An 11,358-nucleotide genomic window follows, 5' to 3' on the forward strand; every position below is an offset into this window, starting at 1 on the left:
ATCTTGCTACTTATTTGCAGATGTCATGTTAAGTCTTAATGTTTTCAAGATAGTGAGCAAGGCTTAGTTATTTCTGTCTTATTTTAGAATGTGGTCTTTGTTTTCTCATGTGATATCTTGTATCAATAATTGCCATTTGGAAATGGTAATGCTCGCAGACTAGAAATGAATGCCCCGAAAGAGAAACAAAGAGGCTCCTGGTAACGCATCTCTTTTTCCTCTCTCTCCAACAGGTGAGAGTCAATGGAAATGAATATAGGCCTACTTTTGCCAGCCTTAATAAGAAGCATGCTAAAGCCACAGCAGCAACTGCGGCTCTCCAAGCGATGGGACTTGTACCAAAGGAAAGCATGGTTAATACCACCATGTTTAGGAGTGCCTCACACCGCTAGATATTGTTTTTTATATTGACATTATTTCAGATAATTTTACTCTGCACAAAAATGGTATTTGCCCTGTCATGTTGTAAATACATTGGCAATTCCCACGTTGTAAAAACTGTACAGACACCTTCAGGTTTTTCTTTTGTACCATCAAAATGTATTTAAATCATACTTAGTTTTTGGTATGTTTATATTGTTTACATTAGTGATGTAATTATTTCTTAAATGACTAAATCAGACGACAGACTCTGGAGGCATCAGTAATCTAAACCCTTGTTTTAAAACTCATGCAATTTCTCTTCAATACGGAATGTTAACACTTTCATACTGTTTTGTACTATGCTGCAGTTTTCCCTGGTCTCGGTAAAGCTACTCTTGCACTTTTGCCTACAGCTGGTAAAAGGCCACGCAGCTTACCTTAGTCTAGTCAAGGCTGGCGTGTACTGCTGGACAGATACTGGGCCAGTACTGTTACCCCTGTGAGAAAGCAAGCAGTGGTAGCCCTGTTGTACAGTGTTAATTAACACTGCGGCTTCTCTTGGAGTTCCGCTTGGGGGTTTAACTCAGTGGTGCACTGCAACTGGCCATGCAGCCCATGCTCTAGGACACAAGCGATTAGGCAAAAGACTTGCTTAAAAAGGGATGGCAGAAAGTCCAGCAATGGAACCGATGAGACTTTGCGATTTAGAAGTGACTCTCCCTGCATGTTCTGAGAAGGGAGATAACGGAGTTGTCTATTCCAAACAAATTAACACACTGCCTGATGTTGATTGTATGGATTTGTGGTTAATGTGAATTTTAAAGTCTAACAAATCTACAACTGGATTGGGGGGAGGGAGGGGATAGAATGATGCTTAAATTGTTGTACCCAACTTGGTCAATAAAGCAGCACAAGTTCATAATCTTAATCACTGGTCAGTAAACAGTAATTAAAATCTATGCCAAAAGAACTTTGTGAAGAAACGCACAGTATAAAATGACCCTTGATGAGGAGTAGCGACAGCTGTTAGGGTTGCGGAATCTGTTTAGTCATTTTCAGTTGCTTTAGACTCTTACCAAATTAAGTCCTTGGGCTGACATTTTCCGTAATGGTACTCTGCCCTCAAGGAGACGACCTGATCCAGAGTTTTGGCAGTTCAATAAGGGAAAGGATGTAGAAGGCTTTTCCTTTTATTTTCCCCCCTCTTAATTTAAGAAGTATTAGTTCTTTAGCTATGTGCACTTTGAATTGGAAAGGGCATTGTACACGTTTTGCCAGACTTGTCTGTGTTACGAGCAGACTGCCAGGACTTGTGTATGGATTGTAGTGGTTCAGGTGCTTATTTCCGAAAGGTCGTTGAGGTCTTTGTGTATTACATCTACTGACCAGAGCTTCACCGGGGACAGGAGCAAAATACATTTGTACGCAGTAGGACTGTGCTCAGGCCTAAAGTGAATGACCTTGGCAATGGCAGTAGGATCTTGGAGGTGAAGAATTACTATAGTAGCTCTTCTTCCACAAAGTAAGTTATTTGTGTGTATTCTCTCAACTGTTACTGAATGAGGTCTCTTTCTTTGCCCTAAATGAACAAGTACCAATGTCTCATTTTGCATACAATAGAGAAAAGGTACTGGGTTCTCTACCACACACCCAAGGAATAAAACTCCTTATTAGTCTATCAAAGCACTCTAGAAATGCCTAAGTTTTTTGTGGACGTAGTTGTCTCTAATTAAAGTTTTTCCCTTCGGCTTCTCACCTTCAGTCTCTGTGTAAAATTGTTTCAAGATCTCCTTGCCTCATTTGCTTGAACTAGTGTAAGGTGTGTATTTAAAATAAGAAAAAAAAAAAAAAAAAAGCTAAAAGGGATGGTACAGCAATGGGAAGGCCTACTCTGGGAGAGCTGGGCGTTGCAGCCATCTTAGCTGAAATCTGGCTCTTTGATGTCTGACTCAAAGCAATTAACTCAGGATGTGGGAGGCAGCTCCTCATCAGGCTTTTGTGTAAATGTCTGCTTTGATACAGCTGAAACATCAGCGATGTTGATCATTCTCCTCGGTTTATGGTATCCATGTAAGCACTGGTTTCACAGCTGTTCACTATCAAATACGGAACATAACCTCTCGTGCTTGTTAATTCTGTTCTGTTTTGGTCTGTGTTCTCCATGTATAATGTAGACATACATGTTACTTTATAGCAACAAGGAACAGATGAACTCAGTCCCATAGAAGACTCAATTTAAAAAGTAACTGTTTAGGCAAATTCTGGATTTCATGCCTTAAAGACATGGTATTGTATGTAGATTTAACCTCTGATTTTCAGAAAGACTTTAAAAGAAATTAAGGTGTGTAATACCTTAATTATGACACTTCTTGACTTTGAGGTTTCTGTTTTAGTTTCCTTCCTGTTTAGAATGATACATGAATTTAAAGCTAGTGCAGAGATGTGCTTCTGTTAAGTTTGTAAATTTGCTTTGAGTGTCCTTTGCATGCAGGAACAGACAAGTAGTCATATATTAAAAAGAACAACTAGGAAACTCTCTCGGGACCTGTTTATTTATGCAGCGCTTTGGCTGTCTCAAGGGTGAATAGTCTGTGGCTCCTGCTAGTGGACGACATGACCTGTTTGCCTGTTGGATTTCCTTTTGTTGCGGAACTTTTCTGAGGAGTGATCTCACTGAAAGTGCTTCTGACCTTCCTGTGGTGAGGAGCATTTTGAAACAGGTGCCCGAGAACTTGCAGCAAGCTTCCACCAGAACAAATTCTTGGCAGCTTATTCATTTATAGTGTTCAAATAGGTTGGGTTGGAGAGGTAGGAAGGTGAAGTTCCTATGCCTTGGGAAGTTTGAAACCGCCTCTTAAAGAGCAAAAACTGTATAATAAAGTCTTCATCAACTGCTACAGCCCTAGTTCTCTCAAACAAGTCATAGCTGTAATGAAAATTCACCCCTTGGACAGGTTAAATAATAAAACCCCACTCTGTTAGTGTTGGATTAATGCTAGTATGTACTGAAAATACGTACCTCAATGGGAAGAACGGCAGACTGGCAGTGTAATGCTGTAGCTTTTTACAGGAGGAATCAATGGGAGCCAAGCATGCTTCAAGGCCAGCACACTTAACCACAGAGTTAAAAGCAACGGCAATATGCTTCTGAAATTAGAGGCAAAACCATGACTTAGAACCCAAGTAGTTTGTATTACAGGGAGGAGACAGCTTCAGGTAATGGTGCAAAGCAAGCGATAAAGAATTTGCTAGCAAATGTTTTGAAATCTGCTAGCCTAGAATGTAACAGGTATTTAACAAAGCTGAATTTGTACTGGAATGGGTATAATTTAGTAACAACCAACTATTAATTGCTGTTAGTTTATCTCCAGAAGTCTGACATGCTGGATGTGAAAATACAAACTGAAATTACGAGCAATTGTAGCATTTCCTAGGAACGGATAACCTGAAGTCCACAATACCAAAATTGTTACCAGTTTGAGTAATTACAAGTGTTTTCCCATAAAGGCAGCTACAGAATGGTGGGACTGTACTATGTTCAGTAACTTGTTTTATACGCAAGCTGCTGTTGATGATTGTGGAATTGGACTGGAAAAGTTGGTTTACAGCAGACTGCAAAGCCCTAGAGCAGAGCTAATGCTGATGGAGGCAGACGAGCAAGATTAAAAACGGTATTGGAGTAACTGCGTTTTGTTAACGTGACTGCAGGTGACAGTATTAACACACCGGCAACTTCAGAACCTAGGTCTTCTGGTATTCCCTGTGATGCCACGAAAACTAGATTTTTCACTAGTGGTATTTGATACGAATCAGTAACGAACTTTGACTGGTCTTTACATTTCTCCTTAGGTCAGATTGTGCTACATGAACACCACCAAAAGTATATTTTTTGAGAGTTATCGTTTAATATTCTAAGCTGCATTTTTCCATCATAATACAGAGACCTTTATCCAGCTTAATCTAGGTTTCCAGATGTCTTGTCCATTAGACAGTCAGTGTCACCGTAGTTACTGTGAAGTAACAATGTAAACATAAACTATTCAAGTGTAATTGTATACGTGCTGTACTCCTAGTCAAGTGGCGTAGATACAAAATAACTTGGGGGAGGGCAAGGTTTCATCACACCTCACTGCAGCCATTTGCTGACAGACCCAGCTTTGCCCAAATCTAATGTCACTGCTTCACAACCGTGACATTGAGGTGAACAGGACTCCACTGGGGTAAAGGTGAGAGTAGCATGACCACAAACAGTGCTTTTTCTGTGCAAAATACCAGTAGAATTAGAAATCTTGCTTTGAGTGCACAAGCATGACAGTATTCTACATATACTGCTTTTTAGATTTCGTATTTGCTGCTGCAGCAATCTGCTCACCTGGTAGTTGTGTGATAAATGGCATTTTACACGTGTCCAAAATAACAGCTTTGACTGCACCTTGGTGTAGCCCTGCATTAAACCAGCTAATTGACTCCTGCTATTGCTATGAGCAGTCACAGCAGCATCCTGCTGCCTCTCATTTTCTCTGCTTCAATCAGGTGGCATAACTGCGTTGTGTTGCTCCGGCTCAATCTGATTGATGTTACATTACACGAACTGCCTGTTAAAAAGTTCTGACTTCAACATAAATAGATAGGGGAATACTGGACAGTTGTGCCAGCAGTCCTAGCCTTTTCATCTGATTCAGCTGCAGCTGGAACTCTGCGCTTGTGTCCATTTGACTTCTTTTGTCTTCTGGAGTTCAGAGGTTACTCTTAAACCAAGAGGTGCAACATAGTGAGGTTTAGCTATCGTGCTCCTTCCTGGCAAGGTACTTTAAGCAGGCATGGAAGGTGTATGCTGAGCATTCCACCCCTCAGGAGCGGGTTACAGGTTACTGCACAAAGCAGCATCAGAAATTCTGTATTTCAGAAGGGAAGGTACACGCACAGGAAGAGAACAGGCCTTCCAGCTTGAACTCAGACCACACAACAGAATTGTTTTATAAAATTTTATTTTAAAAAAGCTTTCTAAAATACAAAAGGAGATGTCCAAAGCCTTTTCCTTAATTTCCTTTGAAAGTCCTTCCCAGCGTTTTATGATGGGTGATGTGCAATATTGGCTGTGATGTTCACCGAGGTTATGTCCCTCCTAGTGCCGCATAGGTGCTGCCCGAATAGACCTGAATGAAATACAGCAACTGCGCCCTGGAGAGCTTTCTGATCTTGATTCTGAACCTGAAGTAACGTGTACCTAGGACTTCCAGGTATATGCGTAGTCCTTCATTTCTAGAAATCGGATGGAAGATTTTCCCAGCGTTGGGAGCTGACTCAGCTGATCCAAAGTGTTAGAGTGCAGTCCACACTTAGGAAGGTCTTTGCATACGGTTTCCTGAAGAAGTTCACAAGAAGAGAAACGTGTAAACATCTCTGTTTGAAATGTCTGTAGTTTTAAGTGTTCATTTATGTACCTCTGGGGAACTCCCCCAAAAAGATAGTTTTCTGATGATGCCATTTCTGAGGGAATAACAAGCCGCAGGGACTGCCGGGGGTGATCACAAGCAATTGGGTATAGACCCATGTATTTAGGAAAAGTCGTGTGTCACTCAGTGCCCTATGGTTTGTAATAAAGATGCTATTTCTAACAGGAAAGATGGTCTCTTCTAGTTTACTTACCTTATTTAGGGCAGTGCTCACATTATCGAGACTAGTGTTAAACACAGCTGTGGGCTCATGGGTGTAGAGCACTGCAGAGAATGCTCCCCTCTGCGCGGCTTTCAGCAGCATGGTCAACGAATGGAGAGAGTGGGGCATGACAGGGCCGATGATCTCCAAGCTGAAGATGTCTTCATATGCTAGGTGAACCCTGGCTTTTGCATTTATGCTTCGAGCCTGAAGACAAACGCACATAGGATTAATTTTTGACATCAGGTCCCAATTTTCATTTATCTTAATACCGCAGTGCCACATCCCTATTAAAAGCTCAGAATATTTTTAACTGTTGTCAGCTTACTGTTCAATACATAGAAATGAGTATCACGGTGGTTCTACTGCCTCTAACAGCTCCTAACTTAGATGTACCAACTGTGATGCACGGCTGCGTTGCACAGTATTAGGAACATTAACTGCAAAGTAACTTTGACAGACACCATATGAACAGCTTCTCTGGTGGCAGAGGACTGTGAAACCCACATTGGTGGCGTAACTGTTAATATCCACCACCTCCTTAAAGGAGACACATCTTTTAAGAACCACTTTACTACCTGGGAAGTCTCCTTAACCTCAGCTACCAGGGTAGATAGAAACATTGGGATTTCAGTTCAGTGGCACAGATTTGGGGCATAAAGATGATTTTGGAGGCAGTCCATATTGCAGTCAAAATGCTGACTAAGGCTTCAGCAACAAAAATTACTGTTGTACCTGAAGGAAATACAATGACTATACAAAGACAGCGATCAGTCTGAGTGAAGAAAACTTCTCATTACTGGAAAACAGGGACTGTGGTATTACTTACTTTGAGCGTTTGCATTGTTCCACCTCGGAAAGCAACGGGAGACAACAAAGTTGGTGGAAGCCCTGCCTGCGGACCTGCAACAGCCACTAGACTCTTGCAGTTTATCAGGAAGTTCAGTAAAGTGAACGTGTTTGTTCCTTTCACCAATGCGAGGGATTCGGGTTTGTGATCCATCTGCACTTCATGCCTCTCCTTCTGACTGAATTGATTGGAGTCAAAGGAAAAACATCAGAAGGTGAAAAGCATCAGACACAAGAACCAGAGCAGTGCAAGTCACGAAATGCTTCTGCTCCCCGTACTCCTTCAACCAATCAAATCATTAAAACAAACAAACAAAATAAAAACAAAAGAGGCCAACCCTTACACTTAGATTTCTTATTAAAATATTAAACAGCATCTTAAACCCGACTTCTGATTTCACTATTAAAGCTGTGAGATAAGAAGTATTTTCAGGTCCAGTGTCTTAACAGCTGGCAAAACACATTTAGTAAATATCTAGGAAGTTAGTAACTCCTAGTCTTACTATGAATTTCTCCTCAAAGCAAACATAAAAACGTAAGCATTTTAGTTTAAGTCAGGAGTCTGCTTTTGAAGGGAGTCCCCTGATTGTCCTCACTTAGGGTGCATTGGTGTGGGGCAGTCTCAGAAAGTTGAGACAAGATTTCTCTTTTACAAAACTTAAATCTATACCACAAAAAAAGAGAGCTGCTGTGGGGTTTTCCTGAGCAATACATTGAGCTTTTGCAAAGAAAGGATACAGTTTAATAGAGATAGCATCTGGTTTTTTAACGTTATCTCGGACTCCCATCTCCTCAAGCCAAGAGAAACTTTCATCGTCATCATCATAATCACTTGTAGCAGGTTCCCTGAGAAACAGAATCAGTTTTAGGAGGGCAATACTTTCTGTGAACGTTTGCCAAATGGAATGCGCAGGAGTTTAGAAGTGCCTTTGAATTCTGGCATTTTATAAGACTTACTCTCCATCCGCAGGGCTTTTGCTCACTTCGGGGCTTTTAGCAGTTTCTGTTTCCAAATTCACTTCAGAGTTTTTCTGTTTTCTGGTTCTACTTCCTTCTACCAAAGGTAAGGAAAACTCTATGCCTTGAACAGAGGAGAAAAGAAAGCAATGAATGGTTTTGTAATGCACAGTTAATGCAATTTATCAGTAAGGAGTGGTTTCACCTTACCTTCATTTCTCATGGCTTCCCTTAAACCTCTGGTTGTGGGAGAAATCATGGCTGTGATAACATCGCTTCCTGCAAGACCAGCTGCACGGAACAGGACGGTGAACTGGTAGGTGCATACATAGAAGTAGGGACATAGCTTGGCTTTGAGCAGGTTATACAGAGAGGTAAAGCTGACAGACCTGCAAGATACAATAAAACAATAAATGAAGCATCAAAGACAACCTTCTCACAGGATTTACAGAATTCCATCCAAATCAGCAACTATGGTTCGAGAGGGACATTTAACACGAGGAGGTAGCTTTGGTCTTAAATGTATTTCCATAACCTGGTCCTCAAAAATAATAAGCAAAAACAAAACAAAAAAAAACACCAACCAAAAGCATTTTCATAAAGAGAACTGATTCAAATCCCAACGTCTTAATCCTACTGAATACAGGAATTCTTTGGTTCCACGTACCATTCGCTCATTAGCGCTTGCTGCAAGGCTTCATCCTGTGACCACGGACAGGCCTTTCCAGCTATTTTCCTGTCTGCTCCAATACGAGGGAACAGCTGCAGCCAGGGCAGCGACGGGTGAAGCCAGTAAACGAGACTTTGCTGAAAGGCACAACGCAGTTCTGTTGACAGTTTTGGTTCCTAGATTACAAAAAGAATTTCATGAGGACAGCAAAAATTTACTTAAGACAACACCGCAACAGATGAATTAAAAAACAAACAAACTACACTAGATACTAAAAAGAAATTCCCAGTCTTATGAATATGACAGAATGAAAATGGACAGTAACTGGAAATTGCTCCGCAGTTGAAAGTGAATGACCACTCCCTTACTGCTGTTTGCTGCTGGTTATATTTTGAGGTACAAACAGGGGACGGAATTAGATTAGTAGTCTAAATGAACCTTATTCTTCATGCAAGTAAGATCAATACAAAACACAACCAATCTTCACTGCTAGCGTGTTAACGAAGCGTGCAAAGGTACATTCTCCTTTATAAAGCTGGAGCTTCAAGCTTCCTCTGAAGTATTATTACCTGTACGCTCTGTGGCAAGTTTATTTCTGCTGCTCTACAATGCTGAGCAAATCCTTGAGCTTCCTCTTGTGCTTTTAAATGCTCTGCCCAGGTAAAAGGTTGAGAAGACATAAAGAGAAGTCGTGTTTTAATACTCCAGTCTGCAGGAAACTCATGCCTCGGTGAGGTGGGAACATCGGGTGTAAGAGCAGGTAAGTGCAGGTCCTTACAAAACAAAAATAGTATCAGTTAACGCAAGGAAAATAAATTTAAAAACCAACCAAACAAAAAACCTATCTGTTTGTATTTTCATATGATTAGGTTTCTTCCCATGTTGACTTAATACACCCTTCCTGACAGGCAGACCAGTTCCTGGACTAGACAAGACTACGGCTACCACATGTAACTTCTGAAGTTCTGTCGCCTTTAAAAACACATGGCAAACCTGTCATTTCCTGAAAGCTTCTGTCCAATTCCACGTAACAGCGAAAGTACCTAACTCGTTTTGATCCTAAAGAAGTATTTGCACTACATTAAGGGCACATACTTATTAAAAAGTAAAGTACAGATGGATTTTCTAGATTCCAAGCTACACAGTTTGAGTTTTCATAAGGTAACTAAAGTCACAGTTTATATTCAACTGATTATTTTTAAGTCAGTCACAAGTTCTAACAGCAATACTGCATCGTATTGTTTACAAAAATAGATGGGTTTTGTTCACAGCAGTCTTTCCAGATGTCACTAAAAAAAAGAAAAAAAAAAAAGAACCTTAGCCTAACAACAGCCTTTCATTTAGTCCTCTCTTGGTGACTGTAGCATCAGATGCTTCCTAAAGGATTAAAAAAAAAAAAAAAAAAAAAAGTGCTAAAGTTTTCCAGGGCCGTTTGTTCTCTTTGAGAGGTCATTTTGCTATCCTGCTATGTTAGTTTGAACTTAAGTTTCTGAACCTATAAAAGCATCAGACATCATCTGCTTGAAACTCTTTCAAGGACTTTTCTTCAGGTATTCTCTTTCCTGTGAGCAGTGCTCATAGGTTCCCCTTCTGCAGCTGCTAAAGAACAACCTTACCTCAACAAAATTGGAACCTAAGAAAGAGGTGCACTATGGCAAATATACTAATCAAGCTGGAAGAAGAGAGCAACCTCTGTCAGCTACGACAACAGTAACAGTGTCAGGAAGAAGGCTGGCTTCTAAAACAATGTCACCTTAAAGTAAGCTTCAAGGCAATTTAAGGAATTGTCTTGCATGCTGACATTTTAGTACATCTTAGATGAGGATGAACCAATTCTAAACTAAACAGCTTAGGCTTCTCTGTGAATTAAGAACAGCTGGAATTGTTTCAGAAATGTTACACGAGGGAAGCTTCGTACATTGGCGAACGCGAGGATGGCGGTTCCTTCCGAGCGCTTTGCACTCCTGGTGGGCTTATTTTCATGAACAGACTCCAAGAACTGAAGGAAAAAAGAGTGTAAGATGCAGCACAGAGTATGAACCACAGTAATATTTTTTAAAAAACAACCCTTGCAGAGAAACGTCAATAGATGCCAAGCACACACGCGCTGCAGGGACGTTTACAGAGCAGTTTGGGGGGACCCATCCCCAAGGCCGCCCCACACCCAGGCTCTCCCCTCAGGCTCCGCCGGCCCCGTCAGGGCAGAGAGGAGCCCCCCGAGCCCTACCTGCCAGAAGGGCGCCGCCGAGGGGGGGCCTCCCGCCGGCCATGGCTCCCGCTGCGGCTGCCGGCCCCGCGGCGCGTTGTCGAGGCTGGAGAAGGGGTTGCGGCGGGCGGGCGCCGAGGGGATCCGCGGAGCCTCGCCGCAGGGCTGCGGGTCGGCGGGGGGCTCGCTCCTCCGGGGCCGTTTGCGCTTCAGCCGCAGCGTGGCCGGCGGCTTCTTGAAGCCCGGCGAGTAGCCGGGCACGGCGGGGGCGGCCATGGCCCGGCGGGAGCCGCTGTCGCGGCTTGGCGCGCAGAAGGGCGAGCTCCGCCCCGGGGCGGCACTGAGGGAAAGGCGGCGGCCGCCATTTTGTGCGGCCCCTGGGGGGCGCTGAGGGGGCTGCGCGGCGCGAGCTCGCCTCGCCGGCCGCCTGGGACGAGGTTCGTTGCCTACCCACTGGGAAAAAAGAACAGTTTAACTGTTAATAAATAAATAAATGAACGAATAAATAAATAATTATTCCAAGAAGTCAGTGAGTTACACAGCCTGAAGGGCTGTCTCCTGTCAGGCATCACGGAAATCGCTACATGACAGCAGTCAGAGAGATGTTACCCACCTGGGAAAACAAAACAAAACAAAAACAACACAAAAAACACCT

General features: G+C 42.4%; 2 protein-coding genes across 4 annotated transcripts in view; one reads left to right on the plus strand and one right to left on the minus strand.

Moving 5' to 3' along the window:
* Window positions 1-2,349, plus strand: part of SON (SON DNA and RNA binding protein) — a 37,964-nt gene extending 35,615 nt beyond the window's left edge. For all 3 annotated transcript variants that reach the window (XM_035315670.1, XM_035315672.1, XM_035315671.1), the window contains one exon: window positions 234-2,349. In XM_035315670.1, coding sequence (XP_035171561.1) covers window positions 234-392 — 159 coding nt within the window. In that variant the 3' untranslated portion in view covers window positions 393-2,349. The remainder of the gene's footprint in view (window positions 1-233) is intronic.
* A 2,987-nt stretch (window positions 2,350-5,336) lies between these two features.
* DONSON (DNA replication fork stabilization factor DONSON) lies at window positions 5,337-11,103 on the minus strand. The gene is made up of 10 exons (XM_035315680.1): window positions 10,725-11,103; window positions 10,416-10,496; window positions 9,067-9,270; window positions 8,495-8,673; window positions 8,038-8,216; window positions 7,828-7,951; window positions 7,609-7,716; window positions 6,851-7,049; window positions 6,013-6,228; window positions 5,337-5,728 (listed from the first exon to the last, which is right to left on the minus strand). Exons 1-10 carry the CDS (start codon window positions 10,977-10,979, stop codon window positions 5,591-5,593), a joined length of 1,683 nt encoding a protein of 560 aa, XP_035171571.1. The 5' UTR covers window positions 10,980-11,103; the 3' UTR covers window positions 5,337-5,590.
* Between the last annotated feature and the right edge of the window lie 255 nt (window positions 11,104-11,358).

The sequence above is a fragment of the Oxyura jamaicensis genome, chromosome 1 (genome assembly GCF_011077185.1).
Source record: "Oxyura jamaicensis isolate SHBP4307 breed ruddy duck chromosome 1, BPBGC_Ojam_1.0, whole genome shotgun sequence".
Lineage (NCBI taxonomy): Eukaryota > Metazoa > Chordata > Aves > Anseriformes > Anatidae > Oxyura > Oxyura jamaicensis.